The sequence below is a fragment of the Symphalangus syndactylus genome, chromosome 9 (genome assembly GCF_028878055.3).
Source record: "Symphalangus syndactylus isolate Jambi chromosome 9, NHGRI_mSymSyn1-v2.1_pri, whole genome shotgun sequence".
Classification (NCBI taxonomy): domain Eukaryota; kingdom Metazoa; phylum Chordata; class Mammalia; order Primates; family Hylobatidae; genus Symphalangus; species Symphalangus syndactylus.
The window spans coordinates 75,109,540-75,132,174 of NC_072431.2; the positions used below are offsets into that span (position 1 = coordinate 75,109,540).

General features: G+C 46.5%; 1 protein-coding gene across 8 annotated transcripts in view; it reads left to right on the forward strand.

Annotated features, from left to right (window-relative positions):
• The window catches only part of VOPP1 (VOPP1 WW domain binding protein), a 103,155-nt gene that overhangs the window by 35,627 nt on the left and 44,893 nt on the right, over nt 1-22,635 (forward strand). For 6 of the 8 annotated variants that reach the window (XR_010113522.1, XR_010113521.1, XM_055293109.2 and 3 more), the window contains one exon: nt 16,862-16,920. The exons of the other annotated variants lie outside the window; for them this stretch is intronic. Coding sequence is in view for 4 of the 6 variants with exons in the window: in XM_055293109.2 (XP_055149084.1) it covers nt 16,862-16,920 (59 nt within the window). In the remaining 2 variants the exon portion in view is untranslated. The remainder of the gene's footprint in view (nt 1-16,861; nt 16,921-22,635) is intronic. 8 annotated transcript variants of the gene reach the window in all.

A 22,635-nucleotide genomic window follows, 5' to 3' on the forward strand; every position in this document is an offset into this window, starting at 1 on the left:
AGGCTGTGTGTGACCCAGCAGTGACAGGACCGTGGGCGACTGGCTGGAGAGGAGGTGCGCTGCCTGCATCCTTCCACCTTGCAGAACTCGAAGGACAGGCTCACACGCTCAGGTGCTTGCTCGGCTGGTGGTTCAGTTTACTGTGAAGCCTGGCCCAGAGTTTGGGCTTCAGTTCTGGGAAAGAAGAGCATAGTGGGCAGTCATGTGTTACCTCCAGAAGGCTGGAGCACGAAGTCAGTGGTCTGACTTGTCGGCCTCTGCTTGCTCCAGAGCCAGCGGTGGGGGTAGAGTGCCAGCTGAGGTGTGTGAGAGACGTCAGTGAGATTCCTGCTTGGCTTCCCAGATGTTGCTGCACGCCGTGGGTGTTCGGGGTTCAAAATATGTGTCTTCAGCCGAAGGAAGTGAACGCAGGCCTGGTTGGGACAGGGCAGGGTCAGTGCTGCTGTGACGGAGGGGCAGAGCCTTCCACGCAGGCACAGTCCAGGGTCAGGGAATTAGACAGGTCAGGTCGAGAGATCTTGGACTCACCATCTGCATTGCCTTTCTCGTCAGAAAATGTCCGGCCCCTCCTCAAAGCCCCTTCCTTAATCCTTTCAGCCTCTCAGACATGACTTGAAGTCTCAGGTTTTGTGGCCAGGCAGGCCCCACCTTCCCCTGGTGGTGCCTCAAGAGCTCTGCATTTCATGCGGTCTGGCTGCCATTCTGTTCACTGTCTCTTGCATTTGTGGGCACTTATATTGAATGCCCTATTGAGTGAGGCTGGGTGCCTACCTCAACCAGACTGGGTACGGTGTGCCCTTCCGTGTGGCAGATGCCCTGCCTGAGCCAGGATCAGCACGCTGCCCCTGTCGTCACGCTCCATGCCTGGGCCAGTGCTCCTTGGTGTGAACACGAGTTGTTTTTATATCAGTGTCATTGTTCAGTCCCGCCGCATGCCATGTGCTCTGCCCTCCTTCTCTCCTGTCTTCCTCTTGGAAAATGTTTTGAGAGACACAATGAAGTTCTCTTTGTCTCCATCAGCATATTGTGCTCCTAAGTTCTCTATCCTCACGGTGGTAAATCTTGCCTGAGTTTGTTTTTTTGTTTGAGACGGAGTGTTGTTCTCACCCAGGCTGCAGTGCAGTGGTGCGATCTCGGCTCACTGCAACCTCTGCCTCCAGGGTTCAAGCAATTCCCCTGCCTCAGCCTCCTGAGTAGCTGGGACTACAGGCGCCTGCCACCACACCCGGCTAATTTTTGTATTTTTAGTAGAGACGGGGTTTCACCATGTTGGCCAGGTTGGTCTTAGACTCCTGACCTCAGGTGATCCGCCTGCCTTGGCCTCCCAAAGTGCTGGGATTACAGGCGTGAGCCACCACGCCCGGCCTTGCCTAAGTTTTAATCAGCCTATGTAGCCTGGCAGTCAGGGCCAGTCTCCACACTTCAGGATGTATAGTCAAATCCAAGTACAACTTTTGAGCAGGCAGAGGAGGAAGTGGATATATGAGCGTTTCCACCAAAGGTTTCCTGAACACTTGGCCTGGGTCAGACGCTGGGGCCAACAGGGTGGCCGAGGCAGGGCCCGTACTCCTCAGGAGCTCCTGAAGACCCAACCCTGCAGGAGGAGCCAGGGCTGAGTGCATGATCCTTGCTTGGCACAGAGTGTGGGTCAGGTGTAGGAAAGAGTCGGTCGTCATCAGGGAAAGAACATGGTCTTTGGAGATAGTCTCAGACCTACCGTAGGTTGGTATCTGCCTGCCCAGCCTCTGCACAGAGGGACAGTGCCCCTGACTGCATCCTGGGATGGCAGACACAGTGCTGAGCATGTCTGCTGGCTGAGGGCAGCCCGCTCCTTCCCATGGTCTCATTAGGACCAAATAAGTTCACGGAAGGGAAGATTCCTTGTAACCTGAAGTGCTGAGAGTTAAATTTAATCAGAGCCCCAAGGGGAAAACTAACAACTCACCTTCTGGAAGTCTCAAAAATTTTCATCCAGGTGACACTGAGGCTGAGGCTCCGTTGGTGGAAACTGTGAAGAAGTGTGTTCCAGATGGAAGTGAATAGACCTAGGGTTCTCTAGAGGTGCACGGATGGAAATGGCTGCGGGGCAGGGGACTGGGAGGAGTGGCAGAGACAGGAAGAGCTGATGGCATGGGGGGCGGCCAGGCCAGAAGGACACTCCCTGGGGTCTGTACTTCACCCTCAGTGAGGCAGCAGGGTTTGCAGGGGGAGCCTGTCCCAGTGCCCTCTGAGCTCACTGAGCTTTGCCCTGATCAGTCAGCCCCACTCTTTTTGCTTGTTTGTGTAATGAAGCCCACTGAAGATAAAATTGCATTCAGAAGAAAGGAACTTGTGACCTCAAGGGGAAGCAAAGAGAAACCCACAGTGAATGGGGAGCTCCTGGAGATTTTCTAGCAGGGGTTGGTGCGCTGTGTGCCCTCCTTTCCTATTCTCTTTGACAGAGCCCTGCCCTGCGTAACCCCCTGAGCTTTGTCAAGGCTACTGAGAGGTTTAGGGGCAGGTGCAGTGTCAGGAGTCCCCCAGCCAGGCCCTGGCACTAGAGGCCGTGCGGCCAGGCTTGGATGTGGCAGTGGTCTTGGGGCAGGTGCTGCAGGCTCTACCACTCTTCAACTGTGTCTTCCTGTTCTCCTCTTCTCCCATCAGCAAGCTCACCCCCTGGCTTTTGATGCCAGCAATGCTGGCCTCCTTGATGGCCATGGCAGGAATGTCCTGGGGAGAGACAAGGCTTGACCACGTGGATGGAGTGGGAAGACAGGAGCCACTGGGGACAGCATGTGGCTGGGGTGAGCTAGTGGGCGGTGATACTTTCCCCAAAGTCCAGAGCACTGGGTGGGAGCAGCGCTCAGCTCTAGAGATGTCTGGTGTGAGGTTCTTCTGGGCACCTGGCAGAGATCCCAGGTGGCAACTGGCAGAGGGTCCCCAGCTCAGAGTGGGCCCTGCATGGCGTTTTATGCTGGTGTTCTTTTGTGGGCAGGACACCTGCAAGAGGGCTACAGCTGGAGAAATGGGTGGGGAGGAGTGGCTGTTGACAGCTCCCTGGGCCCAGAGAGAATTGAGTCAGAATTGGGGAAATTGCAGAGCAAGCTCAAAAGCAGAAACCCAGTTGGGGTAAAGTACTGAGCCAGGGCTCTAAATGACTAATGCAGAAATGATGTTAAGTTTACCTCCAATCAGGGTGAAACTTTGGGCAGTCCCCACTCCCTGCACGCAGCTGCCCTCCAGGGGAAGTGAGAATTGGCCCAAGCCGCAGGTGACCATGACAGGACCTTGCACTGGCTGAGACCTGAGGGTTTAGGAAATTATATGAGAAATGAAGCAAGAGATGATTATCTTTTGACAGCCAAGTCCCCCAATGGAATTTAGATATTTGAACTAGGCCTAAGGAATGTCTGTCTATTAAGTGTTTGTAGAAATTTCTGTCATCTGCTTGCACTTGCTGTTTTACTCTGCTACCATTCTTTTCTCTCTCCATCTCATTAAAGAAAAAAAAAAAACTACATGAAATGATTTCCTTCACGGATTTTAACAAGCCAGGACACAGTGACAGCTATTAGAAATTATAGCTGACAGGGCTGGGAGACAGCTATACAGTTTGCTGGTAACCTTGCACAAATGAGTTGTTTTGGGTGGAAAAGCTGTTGCTTGTTTACAACACTGAGGCAGAGTTGTTGCTTTTGGACCTGAGTTTTGCCATCCTCCTTCCTGTGGGTGTTTTCACTCATCTACCTCCCTACCCACTCACCACACACTGGGTACGAGAAAAGGTAAGAAGAAAAGACTGGGAGGATCAGAGGATATGAAGGTCAGTATCCAGACAACATCATCGAAGTTCACCCCATCACTATGTTGATGACTGAGGAGGGAAAACCAGGTAGGGATTTAGGATTAACCTGAGTGCCGTTCTACATTCAGCCTCCCTTGCTAGTCTCCCTGATGGGGACTTTCCTTTGGTGGGTAGTATGAGGGGTTCTTTGAGTTAGCAGGGTCCCTCCCATCTGAAGAAGCTGAGGCTCAGGGGAGTTTCCAGGCAGCGAGACCCTAGGTCCGGAAGGGTGGTCTTGGGGTCAGTCAAGTCATTCCCTGATGTGGTATCCCAAATAGCTGCTTCCTCTTTCATGGTTAAAAGCAGATGGCAGACAGAACAGTCAACCACGGTCATCTCTGAGGCTGACTCAGAGCAGGCAGGTTTTTTTTTTTTTTTTCTTGGCACAGGGAAATCTAAATGAGGGAAGAAATATTTATAAGTGATGGCTCTGGGAGCTGCTTGTGGGTGGACAGTGGTGCCCTTCCTGAGTGGGGAAGGCAGGGGCATCTCTGCTGCTGTCCTTGGGCACTGCCTTTGAAGAGCACCACACTGCCCCTTGCATGCACCTACAGACAACACTGAGTGACCGGCCTCCATCCTCACTGGTCTGACCTGGAGGCAGCTGACTGAACCAGCTTTTAGGAGGCACTCATGTGAGTTTGTGTTAGACAGAAATGATTGAGTTGATTGGGTTCAGGAGAGAGACAGAACTGGCATCAAAATCACCTTCCTGGCACATGTGTTCTCAGTCCTCCTGGTTTTAGCTTAGGCCTCCACACCACCAGAGACTCCCTGAAGATTTTCTAATACACAGATGCTGCTTTGGGGCAACACGTGGAACTGACTCTCTTTCTCCCCAAATTTGCTGTAACAGCTTAGTCCCTTAACATTTATAATAAATCAGTTCATGACAAGAAATAGAAAGTCTCCTAAGCACAAGAAATCGCTTTCTGAGTGCAGGTTAGATATTACCAGATTTAATGAAAATGCATATTACCAGAATTGAGGGGGTGTGAAATTTGGTAGTAGTGAAAAGGAATGAGAGGAGTACACATGGCAGTGCTTCCCAGTACCTTCCTGGGAAGAGAATGCTGACAGGGTGTGCCAGAAGCCATGAAAACTTCCATGGAAAGGGGAGGAGGCTCCCTCAGATTGCTTTGAGCTATATTTTTCCACACCAGGGTATCATTTCCAAGCTGGTGGTTGTAACTAGTGTAGTTTCTAAACTTCTGTTTTTTGTTTGTTTTTCTGATTCATTTTGGATCACAGGTTCCATATTCTTACTCTCCATAGAGACACAAAAGTAGGTTGTAGAGAATGTTAACTGCATCTTTAGGTTGAGCTTTACTTGACCATGATTCTCAAGAATAAACCGACACAGCACACAATGTAACGACTTAGCAGGAGGCTCCTAGAATAGTGGGCATGTGCCAGGTGGTTCGTATGCACTGTTTCGTGTAAACCTCAAGGCAAGACAGAAATACCTCTTTCCATTCTGTAGACAAAGAACCAAGCTTAGAGACCTTCGGTGACCTGACCATGGTTGGGTCACTGTTCAGGCACAGAAGCAGGCATGCGGCAGGTGCTGTGTGTGTTTATTCTAGTAAGTCACATTGTCTTTAAATGCGGGTGACACCATCATTTATTCAGCCTTTAGTCAGACTTTAGTCACATCTCAGCTTTTCAATTTCTTGTGCTCTTTACAGTTAGAATCTAGACTTACAGAAATATATGTCATCAGAGAATCCAACACACTTTTCTTCTAAAATAGAAGTCAAATAGGTAGGGTAGTGCGCAACCTGAGTGCAAAGATCCTTATGCATTTTTTGGCATTTTGCTCTTGAAGCTGCTTCACTTATTAATCTTTCTGGGCATTTCTGTCTGCAAAAGGTAAGAAGTTGATATTTTCTCTTAAGTGTGGTGGTTGAGTTTTGGATCTGCTGGCCAAGATTTAGGCCCAACTGGAGGAGAGTAGTCTTTTGGTACATATCTCAGTTATTTCATTTTGGGGGCATAGTAGTTGGACACAACAAGCCTGTTATTCTTCTCAGACATGTATGAGATCATCAAAGCCGGGTGCCCAAATCATAGATTAGGAGATGGCAGAGCTGATCTGTAGACTTTTTTTCATAATGTTACTCTTGCACTCTGCAATTACATCAAAAAAAGATGACTTGTTTTCTGGGTGCTGTGGCTCATGCCTGTAATCCTAGCACTTTGGGAGGCTGAGGCGGGCGGATCCCCTGAGGTCAGAAGTTCGAGACCAGCCTGGCCAACGGTGCAACCCTATCTCTACTAAAAATACAAAAAAAATTAGTTGGGTGTGGTGGCGTGTGCCTGTAATCTCAGCTACTTGGGAGGCTGGGGCAAGAGAATCACTTGAACCCAGGAGGCAGAGGTTGCAGTGAGCCAAGATTGCACTACTGCACTCCAGCATGGGCGACACAGTGAGACTCCCTCTCAAAAAAAAAAAAAAAAAAAAAAAAAAAAAAAAAAAAAAAAAAAAAAAAAAAATCTGGATTAGGCCTTTAAGGAGAGCATTCAAAGGTTTGGTCCTGTTCATTGCTTTTTTTGGAATTGAGCCCATAACAAAGGTTTATCATATTCATTTATTGCCAGCAGATAACAGTAGCACTGATATTTCCATCTGTTATCGCTGCTTTCAGGCCATTCTAATGAAGTCTCCCACTCATCAGTTTTTTGAATGAATGATGTTTTGTGGCATTTGGAAAATTTGTCACATGAACCCTTTTGACTGCAGGCCTTATATTCGTTTTATATAGTTATGTGCCTAAAATGGCTAACACGGTGAAACCCCGTCTCTACTTAAAATACAAAAAATTAGCCGGGCGTGGTGGCAGGCACCTGTAGTCCCAGCTGCTCGGGAGGCTGAGGCAGGAGAATGGCGCAAACCCGGGAGGCGGAGCTTGCAGTGAGCCGAGATTGCGTCACTGCACTCCAGCCTGGGCGACAGAGCAAGACTCCGTCTCAAAAGAAAAAAAAAAAAAAATGGAACCTCTAAGTATTTTTGGCAGCTAAAAAGTGATTTCTGAGAGTGAAAGGATGCTTCATAGTTTGCACCCTGGTGGGCTTTGGGCTCCTTGACTTTGCTCCTTTCCTTTCTCTTGTGGTTTGTTCCTGGTGGGCTGGGCATGCTGATTGCAGAGACAGTTTCCTTAGCAAAGCTGCTGGGCACACTTGTGTTTGATTTCTGCTCCTGGAGATGTAGTAATTGACAGTGTTGAGAGTTGAGGAATGCTGAAAGGTAGAATTCCTAATAACTCATAAAAGGTTATTTTGGGAGCATGGAGATAGGGTCTTTCACGTGGATTCAGTCATTTTAGTTTTCTTCTATACAGCAAAATAATGCCTACAATAAATCTTGTTCCAGTTCCATGCACACGATGTGACAGACATTCCAAAGGGTGGATCGTGGATTATGATGACACAGAAAACTGCAGCTTCTAGACATTGCCACAGAAAGCACACAGACTTTGGAAACCAACAGACCTGAAGTCAAATGCCGACTTTCAGCTTGCTCTTGTGTCACCTTTGCAAGTCAGTTCACCTCTTTGAGACCTTAGTTTGCTCTTTTGTAAACCACCTAACTCTCAGGGTTGTTACAATGTTAAGTGAGATTTCACATGAAAAGCACCTAGTGGATCACAGGCATTCCATGTATGGCAGCTACGGTTTTTTGCCTTCTGATTGAGCTGGAATGAAGAGTTTCTACATCATTGGTCATTAGGGAAATTCCAATTAAAATCACGATGAGATACCAGTACAGTACCAGATGGCTAATATCAAAAAACAGATAATAAGTGTTAGTGACGATGTGGAGAGACTGGAGCCCTCTTACATTGTTGGTGGGAATGTAAAGTAGTGCAGCTGCCTTGGAAAATAGTTTGACAGTCTCTCAACAAGTTATGTAAGGAGTTACTGTGTGACCTGGAAGTTCCACTCCAGGTCTTGGAGTGGAATGTACGTACCCATTCCGCTTTTCTTGGTATGTACCCAAGAAATTAAGATATCTGTCCATGCAAGGACCTGTGTGCAAATGGATATAGCAGCATTATTGATAACAGCCAAAATGCAGTATCAACCCAGATGTCCATGGGCTGGTGAATGGATAAACAAAGTGTGGTGTCTTCATAGAGTGGAATATTGTTCAACACTAGAAAGGAATGAATTGCTGATATATGCAGCAACATACAATTCAGACATGAGACTGTAAGTTGTATGATTTTCTTTAATTGAACCGTATAGCAAAGGCAAGACTATGGATAAAGATAGAAAGCAGATCAGTATTGCGTAGGGGCTGGGGTAGGAGTTGGAATTGACTGCAGAACAACATGAGGGAACTCTCTGAACTGAAGGAAAGGTTCTGAAGCTGGATTGGGGTGTTGGAGGCACAGCTGTACACATTTCCTAAAACTCATCAAACTATATCTTGAAAATGGGTGATTTTATAATGTATAAACTAAACCTAAGTAAATTGAGCTAGAACTTGGATCACCTGATCCAAGTATCATAAATTGTGATTTATATTGATACGTATGTTTTAAAAGACAGCATAGTTTTCAGAACGCTTTTGTTCAGCGGGCATGAGTAGGAGCTCTTGGATGCACATGTGTGTTGGGTCTTGCAGCGAATCCAGTCCTTTGCACTCATTGAGGACCCTTTTTTTTTTTTTTTTTTGAGACGGAATCTCGCTCTGTCACCCAGGATGGAGTGCAGTGGCGCCATCTCAGCTCACTGCAACCTCCGCCTCCCAGGTTCAAGCGATTCTCCTGCCTCAGCCTCCCAAGTAGCTGAGACTACAGGCGAGCGCCACCACGCCCATTTTTAGTAGAGATGGGGTTTCACTGTGTTAGCCAGGATGGTCTCCATCTCCTGATCTTGTGATCCGCCAGCCTTGGCCTCCCAAAGTGCTGGGATTACAGGCATGAGCCACTGCGCCCGGCCCATTGAGGACTCTTATGTGTCCCTTGTCTCTTGCCACAACAGCCTCTATCATCAGAATTGAAGGCTTCAGTAGAGAGATATTTTAAAAAGAAATCACACCATCCAAATATAACACTGTGAATTTAGGCTTATGCTGTTACATTCTTTCTCCTATGAATATGTTTATTTTTACATTGTTGAAATTAAATATATATAATGTGTTTTAAATTAACTATATGAAATAAACATTTTCCATGACAAACCTTCTATGAATACAGCTTTAATTGCTGACTCTGTGTTTGAGTATACCCTTTCTAGCCTTGTATATTATTTCACAAACTTTATCTATTAGTTTTTATTTCATTCCTAGCTGGAGAATGTTCTTTCTTGTTAACAATTATATTTTCTTATTTTAAATATTTTTCTTTTTTTTTTTTTTGAGACAGAGCTTGCTGTGTTGCCCAGGCCGGAGTGCAATAGTGCGATCTCAGCTCACTGCAACCTCCACCTCCCGGGTTCAAGTGATTTTTCCTGCCTCAGCCTCCCGAGTAGCTGGGATTACAGGCATGCGCCACCATGCCCAGCTAATTTTTGTATTTTTAGTACAGATGGGGTTTTACCATGTTGACCAGGCTGATTTAAATATCTTTTCATATCCAGTTTTCACTTCTTTTTTGGGTACTAAGTGGTCTGCATTTTAAAGTAAAATTTAATAGAGATTTAAAAATAAAATGTACAAGTTCCATACAGGAAACTTGGAGACCGACTAACAAAATGTATAGTGGAAAACAATCATCTCTAGTACCAGCTAAAACATAATTAGTTGTCAGTGTTTTGGTACATGGCTTTCCATATTATTTTCTGTTTCCTATAATGTATAACAAAAAATACAATTCTAGATGTACTATTTTATTGACCTTTTTTTCTTAGCAAAATATTCCTCATTATGTTTGTCTACATTCAGATAGTAAATACCTACAAATACATCTTTTGGATGTCTTATAATTTTGTTAGCAAAACCCATTTTGAAAGTGTTGGTTATTTCTAGTTTTTTAAATAACATTTGTTCTCAATTGTTTAAACTTGCTGAAATTACGTACATTTTAAAGATTTTTGATACATATTGAAAAATTGTCTTCTTGAGGCATTTTATTTTCCCAACAATTATGTGATTTTTTTTTCCCTTATGCTCTTGTCTACAAAGGGTACTATGGGATTTTTTTATTACCAATTTGATGGGTTAAAAACCATACTATTGTAATTTATATTTGGTTATTAATGAATATTGTCTCTTAAAATAGGTTTATTGGCCTTTTGTGTTTCTTTGAAAAATTCTCATATGTATCACTTTTATTATTTTTCCTGTTGGAATTTTTCTTTTTCTCATTGAATCATGTAAAGTCTTTATTGATAAAGATATCAGCCCTATTATATTTGGATAGTTTCCTCTGCTTCTACCTTTTAAGTTTGGTTACTGATTAATTGTCACCTGCTGGGGATGAGGCTTTTTACCTACTGGAATGAGGGGCTGTGAGGAAGTCTTCTTCCCTGTCCTTCTGTTGAACACGAAAGCAGGTAAAGCAGACCAGCTATTCGGAGTCTAGGAGAGTTGACAGAATTTCCCCTGGGATCTGTGGTTGGGATTCGTTTAAGGTTTACAGCCTGCATCCCCGGATCTCATCTCTGATCGTTATTTGCTGGCTGTGTATGAATTTCAGGTGTGGTTTCTTCTATAAGACGGGGATCTTTTATTTCTGTTATTTTCTTAAGAGTTTATCTGCTTTCTTCCCTCTAAGAAATGGTGCTTGTGAGAAGCCTCATACTCTCATCTCTAAAAAATCAAGGTTTCTTGGAGATAAGACATTCCTGAGAAACAAAATGTCCATAAACCTGGGGATTAAGTAATTAGCATTTAGGCAACTGATTGAAATTCCAGTACAGGAATTTAAAGCATGATCGGTCCTATTTATTAATTGAAATTCAGAGACCTTAAGATAATTGCCTGTCATTCCCTGCATAGATTTTCTCTCTGCATTGAGCAGGCTACCCCCTGCCCTCTGCTTCTGTCCCTGGTCCTGAGCATCAAGCCTGCCAGCACCCGCGAGGCTCCCTTTGTTCTCAGCCTGTGCGGAGTGTAACGAGCTCACTCTAATTGGGCTCAAGCTGAAAGCAGCTGGGATCTCATTGCCTGTGTGTCAAGTTCTGCTTTTGATGAATGCAGAAGCAGTGTGAGGCACAGCAGGGGGCCCCTCCCTTTTGAAAAAGATGGAGTCCTTGGGCTGATCTTCTTTGGGGCCGTCCCGCCATCCTGAAGCAAACCCTGGACTTCTGGCCTGGGACAGACTGTTGGCCAAAGCTGTTGCCGTGATAAGTAACATAAGGATCCTTACTTTCCAGAGGTCAGTGAGACAAGTCCTGTCAGTGAGCTGCTGGTTTGCAAGTTTGTCTGCTATTTATCTAAAGATCTCACCTTATCCCCTGAACTTAACAAAAGTAGAACAGGTGGAATTTAGGTAAAATCCATGTTGTTTTGGATCCTTGACCCTGCTGTCCACTCCCTCATGTCCCAGAGTCACAAGCTTCAGTTCCTGCCAAGTCAGCTGTGTCTGCCTGTGGTGCGGCTCTGTTTTAGCCTGGGATAGAAAAGGGAGAAGTACTCATCATCAGTGTTGTCCTGCGTCCTTCCTCACTCAGCGCACATGGAGGAGTAATTTATGTCACTCTGAGGATTACTAGTGGAGATCAGCAAGGTTTATTCTCTGGGGCTTATTTAGATCCTGCCTAAATAGGGATAACTATATTTGGGATGGCTTAACTACATCTATAGATACCTTAGTCCTTGAACCACGGGCGTCCAGAGTCCTCCTTGAGCAGAGACATCTTTCAGGCCTCTCCAGTGTGAACTGTTGATCCCCTCAAGGGAGTTGCTCCTGAAGGTTTTTTCCTCGTGAGCCCACACCCTCTGCTGTGTTCATAGTTTGTAAGTTGTATGTTACTGTTTTCATGAGCTCTTCAAGACGCATGTGGCTCTGCGTATTGTCTCTGCTCTGCACACGGAGGGAATATCCCACAGGTGCTCATGCAGGGCTGCTGTTTTCCCAGAGCCCAGGACAGCATCCTGAAAACTGAGGATGCCTGCTAGGTAACAGAAAGCAGGTGACCTCTCCTCACACACATAATTTCTGTTTCCAGAGATGGTTGATCCTTAAGAAATCATGGTATCTTCATAAAATGTGGGTAGACTGACTTTTCAGAGTGGGCATAAAACCTGGAAATTCACTTTTTTCCCCCTTAGTTTCCATACATTTTAAGGTTTTTTTTTTTTAGAGAGGTTTGTTCCTTTTAGGGAGATTTTGGAAAACTAAATACTGTACACATGTAAGGCATTACATATTTAAAACCTTTGTTCTCGAGAGGTTTGGTAGCATTGCTTCTGCTTAGATGATAGAGTACCACGTAAGATGAGCCTCGGAAGTTGTTTGTTCCAGAGAAGACACAATTAGGGACAGAGGTGCTAGCTGGTGTGGGATCAGGAAACGATGCCCTAGTCTGGCCAGGCATTTTGATACAATCCCAGTTTCTTCATAAAGTAGGGAAGAGAGCCCATACTCCTTTTTTTTTTTTTTTTTTTTTTGGAGACGGGGAGTCTCACTCTGTCACCCAGGCTGGAGTTCAGTGGCGCGATCTTGGCTCACTGTAAGCTCCGCCTCCTGGGTTCACGCCATTCTCCTGCCTCAGTCTCCCGAGTAGCTGGGACTACAGGCGCCCGCCACCACGCCAGGCTAATTTTTTTGTACTTTTAGTACAGACGGGTTTCACCGTGTTAGCCAGGATGGTCTCGATCTCCTGACTCGTGATCCACCCTCCTCAGCCTCCCAAAGTGCTGGGATTACAGGCTTGAGCCACCGCGCCCGGCCGAGAGTCCGTACTCTTAAAAACGAGGAGACTGAGACCCAGACTGGCTGGCAGTGTGGCTGGCAGGTTGCAGTCAGGGTCAGAACCCAGAGCTCTGGTTCTTTGGCTCCTCCTTTCCCTGTGGGTTCCCTTTTGCTCGTCGACTCTGGTGCTTCCATGTGACCCAGCACAGGGCCTTCTTTCTGCCTCCTCCTGCTTGCTTGTGAGGCCACATCTGCCTGCCTGCTGGTGATTGGGAGTACTCTCAAGATCCCTCTTATTTGTCCCTGGCAAACTCCCCTTTGACCACAGCTCCAGCTGTCTGGCTTTGTCCTGAGTCCTGGTGCTGGTGCTGGATTTGGAGTTTGGACTTGGTAGGCAGAGACTGCCTTTCTCATCAGACTTCAACTTGGCAGCACCCGGCTCTCAACCCTGGGCTCCTCGGGCAGGCGTGTGCCTCTCCACCTCCTGGTCTCCATTCCCATCACAAGGCTGTGTCCTCCTGGATTGGGCAAGCTGACTCTGACACCTGGTGTTCAGTTAGCAAGCATTTATTGAAGGAAAGCCTCAACAACAACAATTATCAGGACTTCTGCGTCCTCATTTTGGCGTTTTTCAGTTGAATAATGAGACCTGTGACTTTGCTTTCTTCATATTATCTGGCTGTCAAATGGAATCATGCCATGGATTAACTGTAGTGAGATAGTATATGTGTGTATTATTACGATGTTGGCATTCCTCAGGAGAAAGCTGCTACAAAAGTCTAGCTACCAAAAACAGTGAAGCAGTTTCCAGAATATTAGCAAATTTCAAACACACTAATTTCAGCAGCAACAAAATGGAACTACACTTTAATGCAAGGTAACTCTGTTTAAAGGTGCTTTCTGTTTCAAGAAATGTAGCCTCAATATTTTCTTAAGAATAGTTTTTGTAAAGGAACAAACTGGGGTTAAACTTTTCAAAATATGATTTATTTGGTAGCTTAGTGAGAAATGATAAAAGGTTATTAGCAAGTAACTGAGCAAGAGTAACCAACAAGTAGGCAGCTCTGAAGTTAGGGAATATCCCAGAAAAATGCGGGAAGAAGAGTAGGATGGAAATGGTGCCCTTCACCCGGGAAGGCCCCAGGAAGGGCCCCCAGAAGAGTGAGTGTCTGTGCGAGTCTCCTGTGAGCACTGACCTCACAGGCATCTACCCTGCTTAGTTGCCCCTGGCCTAAAGGGGACATGTGTGATCATGTCACGATAGTCTTTTATAAATCTTTTCAGTCTGAGAAGTGGTTTTAAAAAATACTTTCTCCTTTATTATCTGAAAAAACATTTCAAAAGTCAAACTACATAAAAAGATATTCTCAGAAGAATTTCGCTCTTGTCCCTGTCTTTTCCATTCCACCCCACCCACCCTCGACAGGTAAGCATTTTCATTAGCTTTTACAGAGACAAATCTCTAAATTTAAAACATTTTGTTCAGGAAGTGAGCATTGCAGTCTGGGCCGTATACTGGGTGGTCTTCAGTATGTGTGAAGAATAAAGAGAAGTTTGGAAGTTTTATAAAAAGGAGAAATGTAAGGGATTGTTTTGAAAGAGAGTTGTTCACTGGCACTAAGTAAAGTTTTGGGGAGCTGGCAAGCTCTCCTTGGTGTGCATGCTCTCATTGGTGTGCGAGCTCTCCTTGGTGTGCGAGCTCTCCTTGGTGTGCGAGCTCTCCTTGGTGTGCGAGCTCTCCTTGGTGTGCGAGCTCTCATTGGTGTGCGAGCTCTCCTTGGTGTGCGAGCTCTCCTTGGTGTGCGAGCTCTCATTGGTGTGTGATGGGGCTGGGTAAGCTAGTCTGAGAGTCAAGGCAGGCGGTTTCAGCAGCCAGGCTTGCCGAGAATGACCTGAGTGCTTTGCCGCTCTGGCCCCGACTCTGTTAGTTGGTTATGACAAGAATGACCCAGTTCTTACGATCAATTTTCACATACTCTGTCCTTCCTGTGATTTTTTTTGAAAAAAAAAAAAAAAAAAAATGTATTGGTATATAATAATTGTATTTATTTATGGGATACATGTGATGCTTTGCAAACTATGATTCTTTTTGTGGAAAGCAGGCCAAATGTACACGTTTCCTTTTGCATCCAGGATGGCATACTGGACATACGTTTTTGTTTTTGCCTATGCTTTTTCACTAACACCGTATCTTGGGGATCATCTCACACCAGTTTTCAGAGGCCTTTGTTCTTGCTGGAGGTGAGCAGAGTGGGTTCCTCAGGGGAGCTCTCATGAGTCCAGAAGACACTGTGCTGGGGGCCCTCTGTTTTGCCACCACAAAGAAGCTGTGTGACCCAGAAGAAGACACCCACCAAGGGCCCTGGTTTCTTAATTTGTAAAGTGGTATTCCTCATATACTTGTATCCCAGAGACAGTGTGCATTCAGAAGTGTGGCATTATTTTGTCTGATTGGAAGAAAAAGTCCTTTCTGAAATGCAATGCATTAGTGATGGAGATGTGCTGCCAGAGTATCAAGTGGCTGCTTTGGATCTGGGAACGCTTTAGACCAAGAGGAATCGCAGTAAAGGCCGCTGTGGAGGCCAGAGCCTGTCCTTATTTCCAGTGCCAGCCTGTGCGCCTGGCTCTCGCTGCATGGCTGTGGCCTGTCTCTGCGGAGCAGCCCTGGAGCAGCCAGGCCTCAGGCAGGTGGGGGGCTTCAGGCTTGAGTTCTGATGTTCCCTGGCCTCACTTCTTGATTGTGTGGAACTTAAGTGTCAGGTTCCAGGAATGTTTGGTTGTCAGTGGCGGTGATGGAGAACAAGGGAGACCCGTTTAAAGTGACACATGGAAGGCAGACCTGGTTTCTCTGTTTATCACAGAAGACTCTAGTGAAATGAATTATAATTTGGGGCAGAGACCTGAAATTGCTCTTCTGTGCCAAAATAAATTGATTTCGTCAGCAGTCTGAGCTTCATTTCTTAAACTGGACAGGAGCTAACCTAGTCTAAATAAAACTCATTTTCTGTTAATAAAACTAGGTCACTCCAGGCTGCCTGAGTATGCTTTTGAGTGTCTTAAAGCACATTCTCCAAAATCCAGGGGTTCATGTCATTTTCATAACCCATCGAATGTCGCTGGCGTGACATTGGCACTCACCTCTCCCATGGCATGCCACTGTAGATGTGGGGCCTGTCTCTAACTCCATTCCAGCTGCAGGGCAATCGTGGCAGGAGGGCATTGCTGTACACCTGCTGGGGCTGCGGACAGGCTAAGAGGGAGCTGATCCAGCCACCCTCCCACCGGAGGAGGGGCTTTGGGCAGGACGGCCCTGCCTCGCCCAAAGAAAGCTTTGTTTGCCGTGCCTTTGCCAGTGTTCCTGCTGCTGGGAGCTTTGCACCATAATGTTTTGAAGGTTATTTACACATGGGGGCCAATAAACTAGATCATGGAGGTAGGAAGTTGTGAATGTAAAACAAAAATGACAGCACAAATGGAATAATTTTAGAAAAGCCTTGTTCAGCTAGGAAGAGCAGCTCTGCATAGAGAGCTCCCTGAGCAGTGGGGATGCTGGCCTGCCTCACTTGCTGGAGGTTTGTGAGAGCCTCCAGGTGGCATCTGGCCCCTGCTCTGATGCCTGTGCGCACTCACCCGCCCTGCCCTGCCCTGCCCTGCCCTGTGGGGCTGGGCCCTGCCTCCAGGATGTTAGGAGCTGGACTTACCTGGAAAGCCCAAGAGGGGCTCCCATTGTCTTTCCTTGTTCCTTTCTCTTCCTGCACGTGAGAGGGCAACGAGTGAACCGTGACTCGCAGCATCTTGCAGACGTAGGTCGGAATGCGGCTTTAGCATATTCTGAAATATACAGCTCTAGAAATGCTAAATCTATTGGAGAGGTCTTTCTAAAACAAATTGGGGGGCAGTGGCAATCTTTGCAGTGCTTTATTTCTAGCATTCTTATGTAATCTGAAGTATCATACCAAGTACATTTTAAACAGTGGATTGTCTTTAATAAAATGCTGACACACAGTGTATATAGAGATATGAAAGGCTACGAAAAATAGAAAAATAGATGTTTTAAAGAAATAGTCATGAGAAAGGGGGCGGCTCTCCCTGTAATGCATTGTCTGCCCTGATATCCCAGCTTTTCATGGGTTAAGCTGTGTCTTCTCATCCTTCTTTGCTGCCTTTGTGAGAGCTTCTCAACAACATGCAGATTCCTGAGTACTGACAGACTTTTTCTTGCTTCTATTTGCAGTGCACAGAAGCCAAAAAGCATTGCTGGTATTTTGAAGGACTCTATCCAACCTATTATATGTAAGTATTTGCACCTTTCTGTGGTTTCATTCTGTGGCCATACCTTTCTCTAGGAATTGTCTTGCTAAAGTTCTGGGTGTGGAATGGGGAAAGCCCGGCGTGGCCCAGCCTCTGCTGCGGTGCCAGGCTTGCCTCGCTGGGGGATGAGCAGGTGACCTCACCGTGGTGTCTGGCCCACTCAGACCAGTTACGCCGAGGACAGCCTGAAATCCTGTGCCTTGTTCTGTGATGCAGGTGAGCTCACGTGAGGGTTTAAAGGGGACGAGATGTCTGTGGAAGGCAAATGTTATGTTGGCTTATACACATTTTCCTAGGCAAAGAGAGCAAGGATCATAGGAGCAGACTTATGGCCTTGAGCAGGACAAGAAACAGTCCTCAGCGGAGCCACTGTGACAGTGTGTGTGTGTCTGTGCATATGTGTAGGAAATCACAATGGTCACCTGTCTCTGAGGCCTCCTCGCCAGAGAGCTGCTGTCACAGCCTCTCGTGGCTCTTGGCTCAGAATGGGTCATAATCCTTCCGGTGCCCCCTCAGTGTCTGCCAGTCTTTCTGTAATGAGGGCATTGCTGCATTTTCTTCCTGTCGTTTTCGTGTGTTTGTAATATCTGCTGTGGGAGCCACCAGCCCTGTGAAGCCACCTGCTTCGGTGGCCACATTAACTCTCCAGGTTATCAGTCACTGTTTTTGATTCTGTTTTGAAGCTCCTTAGGTATTGAGTTGAATGCCCTAACCAAATTTTCCCAAAAGCTCTATTATTTTTAGTATTGAATTTTGTGAAACCTGAGATTCTTCAGGCATATATATTGTAGTCTAGCAGAAACACTATATATTCTAGCATATAGGGTAATTGGATAGGAGATATATAATAATAGGAAAAAGAGGTATTTTTTTAATCTGCCAGAACATACATTTTTCTTACCTGTCATTATTATTATTATTATTATTATTTGAGATGGAGTCCTGCTGTGTCACCAGGCTGGAGTGCAGTGGCGCAATCTCGGCTCACTGCAGTCCCTGCCTCCTGAGTTCAAGCAATTCTCGTGCCTCAACCTCCCTAGTAGCTGAGATTACAGGCGTGTGCCACCATGCCCAGCGAATTTTTCTATTTCTAGTAGAGACGGGGTTTCACCATGTTGGCCAGGCTGGTCTCGAACTCCTGTCCTCAAGCAATCTGCCCGCCTTGGCTTCCCAAAGTGCTGGGATTAGAGGCGTGAGTCACCTCGCCCAGCCTCTTACCTGTCATTCTTGAGGAGCCCAGTGTAGGAGGGAAGGGCTGTGTATCTGTGAGTGGGGGTAAAGCACGCGGAAGCTGGCCATGTTCGTCATCTTGGTTTCATACTGACAAGCAGGAGTCAGTGTGCCCCATGGTGTGGGGGCCCTGGAAGGAAGCCTCTGCAGCTGCAGACAGACCCCACTTGGAAAATAAAGCAGCAGCATAAGGACTTGGGCTGTAATTACAGAGTTGTCAGGTTGAAGAGAAGTGGTTGTGGGATAACAGGAAGAGAAAATATTTTGGTTCTTCTCAGCGTAATGAATTTTCATCAGTACGCCTTATTTCCTTGTTCAGCTTCTTGCGCAAATGTGGACCTTTTGCCTCCTCCTGTATGCTCTTCCTTAAAAACCTATTTCTCCAATTGTTTTATAGATCAGTTTTATCAGAGCTTGGGCGTCAGAGGTCATTGCTGTTCTTGTATTGACTTGTTCATTTGTTCTTTATTCATTCACTTGTTCCCTGCATATTTTGAAAGTGTTTTGCATTGCATTGAACTGGAGACAGGGAATACAAAGACAAGCCCTGCTTTTGTCACTCAGGCCTGTGGCCCAGTTTCCTTTTACGCTTTTTTCTTCCAATGGTGGGGAAAAGGATCCAGAGCTCCCTAGGTGCACTGTCCAGAAAAATGGAAAAGTGAAGTCACTGTGAGAACATGAAGTTCAGCATGAGAGTAACAGCAGGTCACAGTTATTAAGTACTTACTCCAGGCCCCGGCATTGACCTGTGCCCTGTATGTGAATTAAGGTCTTCTGATCTCATGATGCCAGGAAACCCCAGCCCCACCCACTAGTCTTCTCTGTTCTGCCTCTGGTCTTTCTGTTTCTCCCCTCTGTTCCCAGTGTCCTCACCCGAATCCGCATCTGCGAATGTCCCTCTGAACCATTGCCGAAACTTTCTAGCTAGTCTCCTTTCAGCCTCTTCTCCCGTCCAGTTCTCACGTCTTTGTAAATTTCTGTGTCACTTTTTTGCTTAAAACCATCAGGAACAATGTCCTTTTAACAATAAACTTTCAAGAGAGCGTCTGGCTTTATCTTCCTTCTTTATTGTGAGTCTCATGAGGGCAACAAGTTATAAATACTTGGTTTCCCAACAAGGCATAGGATAGTGCCTGGCACACAGCAGCCATCCTTGATGTTGAGTGGATGCATTTTCTTGCAGTTCCCACCATGCAGTCAGCAGCGCCAACCCATGTAGGGGACCTTTGATCATTCCCCAGTTCTCTGAGCCTCTTCTGACTCAGTTCCCTGTCCCCATAAGAGTTTGTTCCTCCCCTGCTGTTTTGGCTGTGAGAGAGTGCTGACAACAGCAGCAAACTGCACCACCCGGCGAGTGCTTCAGGATGGGGCCATGGCCTGTGCATTCCATAACCCTGCTGCCTGGCCCAGTGTGTGGCACCTGATGTTTGTAATCATGTTCGTGCAGAGTTCACATATTTGCTCTGTTACTTTTTTATTTAATTGAGGTGAAATTCAAAGAACAGAATTAACTGTTTTAAAGTGACCCGTGCAGTAGCATGAAGCACTTTCTCTGCGTGTGCGGTCCCCACCTCTGTCTAGCACCAGCCTTCCCATCCCTCCACTCTGTTGTTTACCAGCTCTGTGACATTGTCAGCTGTTTCCTCTGTAAGATGTGACTGCGAATTCTGACCTGCCAGGTTTGAGGCACAGGGCTTGCACACGGCCAGTGCAGAAGTCCCATAAGAACATAACCTACCCAAGGCCAGCTCACCTCTCTGTTACATATGCTCATGAGATTAGTGCTACAGACTCAGTGTGCCACTTCCCTGCACATGCGAGGGACGACAGTGTCCTGACACAGCGGTGAACCCAGTGTGGTGCCAAGGAGAAAGTTGGTTTTTTGGGGCCAACCAGCACACATGGGGTGGCTTGTCCAATACCCTCACCGGTCCAGATATTTAATACTCAAAAACTGTCTTCTCCAAAGCTGTCTTCTCCACTGTCCATCAAGTTGGGGTCATCAAGCATTTTTCTTAAAGGAGAATGAGTAGAAATTGCTTAGCTCTATTCTACTCCATCCAATCTTGCTCAAGGAGAGGTCTGCTACAAGCAAGAGACGGTAGCTACACCCCCACTGGAAGTGCTTGACCTGCAGGAGGCACAGCTGCCTTAGAGTTAACCTTGAGGGGTACGTTATTGTTGATCACTGAAGCCCACTGTGGTTTCTGCTGCCTTGGTGGAGAAGGCAGTGCAGGTACAGGAGACTCACATCCAGCCCATGCTCGCCCTGCTGCTGGGGGCCTCAGGCGGTGGGGAGGCAGGGGAGGCTGGCGGGCTGCCATTGCACACTGCTGTCGGCCGGGCCTCTGGACACATGGCCGGTGTGCAGGGTGCTGTCCCGGGGATGGTGACGGCTGCACTTCATTCATTCCATCCACAGGTGTCTGTGGAGGGCCCACGACATGTCAGTTGTGGTGCGTTGTGGTGTGCAGGACAGGGAAGGTACCTATGCCTCATGCAGCAGTGGTATAGTCATGTGAGAGTGACTAGTCATTTCTGAAGCATCTTCAACATCACATTAAAAAAAAAAAACTTAAATTAGGCTGGGCACGGTGGCTCATGCCTGTAATCCCAGCACTCTGGGAGGCCGAGTCAGGCTGATCTCCTGAGCTCAGGAGTTCGAGACCACCCTGGGCAACATGGTGAAACCCCGTCTCTACTAAAAAAAAAAAAAAAAAAAAAAAATATTAGCTGGACATGGTAGCACAAGCCTGTAGTCCCAGCTACTCGGGAGGCTGAGGCATGAGAATCGCTTGAGCTCCAGAGGCAGAGGTTGCAGTGAGCCACACCACTGTACTCCAGCTTGGGCTACACAGTGAGACTCCGTCTCAAAAATATATATATATAATGGATCTCATCTAAAAAGTACATTTCTGGTATATTCTACGTTTCATTTCACCTGGGTAAAGTGCTGAGATTCTCCAAAATAGATATTCCTTACAAATAGTTGACTCAAGGTGGCGTCCTATTTTGTTAGAGGTTGTTTTTTTTTTTTCCTTCTCCTGCAGAAAATATATTTCAAACAACACCTCTGTTTTGTGAATGTAACTCACCATGTGGAATGCATTGAGGAGGGAACATCTAGGTTGCAAACTTGTTGTAGAGATTTTACTCCTGTATTTGATAATCTGATTTCATTTTGTCTCACCGGAAATCCCAGGTGGCAGCCGCCTTCTCCCCACTCTGCTTGTCCCTGCATTTCATTCCAGCGTGCCAGTCAGTAAGCTAACAGAGACTGATCTCTTTTAATGAAATGTAGGCTTTCTATTGTAGCTACCTAGATATACAAAATTACTCTCACCTGTTCTGATTTCTTTGTGCTAAATGATCTCTCTCTTTCTACCCTGTCCCTGCATCAAGATTTATTTCATTTCCTTAATTTGATATTTTTCCATTGTTGGTCTGGAAGACTGTGTATTACATGTATAAACAAGATATTCTTATTTTTGAAGAAAAAGACCCTTTGGTATCTGAACAGAAAAGCAACACATTCCTGTTCCCTCCAATAATGTTTCTTTCCCCCTTCACTTCCCTTCACTACCTGCCTTTCCTGTTGCAAGCTGCCCTTCCAAGAGCTCTGATCAAAATGTGCCTTTCTGTGCTTTGGTTCAGGGCTTACTAGGTGTCTAGTAACGTGTGGTTTAAAAATAGCAAGTGGCTGTGTGGCCTCAGCAGCTCCCACCCCTTGACTTGCATTCTCTCCTCAAGTCAAGCTTCTGCTTGGGCCTCGCTCCCTCAGCTCCTTTGCCAGCACGGCCTGAAACAGGGGCCACCGTGTGAGCTTCCTGGAGCCCAGGGATGAGAAGATAAAGGTAGGAACTGACCGAGGAGCATGTTTTGTAGGATCCAAAGCAGCAAACAGCACACTTCCCTGTCAGTCCAGAAATTGCTGCCGACTAAGGTGGCGTTTGTCAGAGAAGAGCCTAGATGCAGGCCCACATCTGGGAACTCAGTCCAATGTCCAGGTGTCTGCAGGGAGCACTGAATCCTCATCAGGTGACAGGGAGCTCCTGCCTGTCACAGAGTCTGTGCATGCTGCTCCTGTGGCACAGAGGGGAAGTGGAGTGGTAAGGGAGGAGGTAGCTCCAGGTGCTATTCAGCCTGCGGCTTCAGTTTTCTTAAAAAAGGTGTGGTCGTGGTGCCTGCTGCACTGGGTTGCTGTGCAGTATAAATACTACTGTGCATGTGAAATACAGAGTAAGGACTCAGTCACTATTTGGGATGCCTGTATTCTCCCTAATATTTGCAATTTCATTTGGCACATTTTAACACTGAGCTTGGAGAAGACTGGGGGTTCTGTGCCCAGAGGTGGCTGATGGTTCTGCTGATTTTATCTGGGGACCTCTGCCCCAGGGGACAAACTCACCTCGCTGCCAGTCATGCTCTTGGGGACGCTGTGGGAGGCGGCCTTTCCCAGCCCGTCTT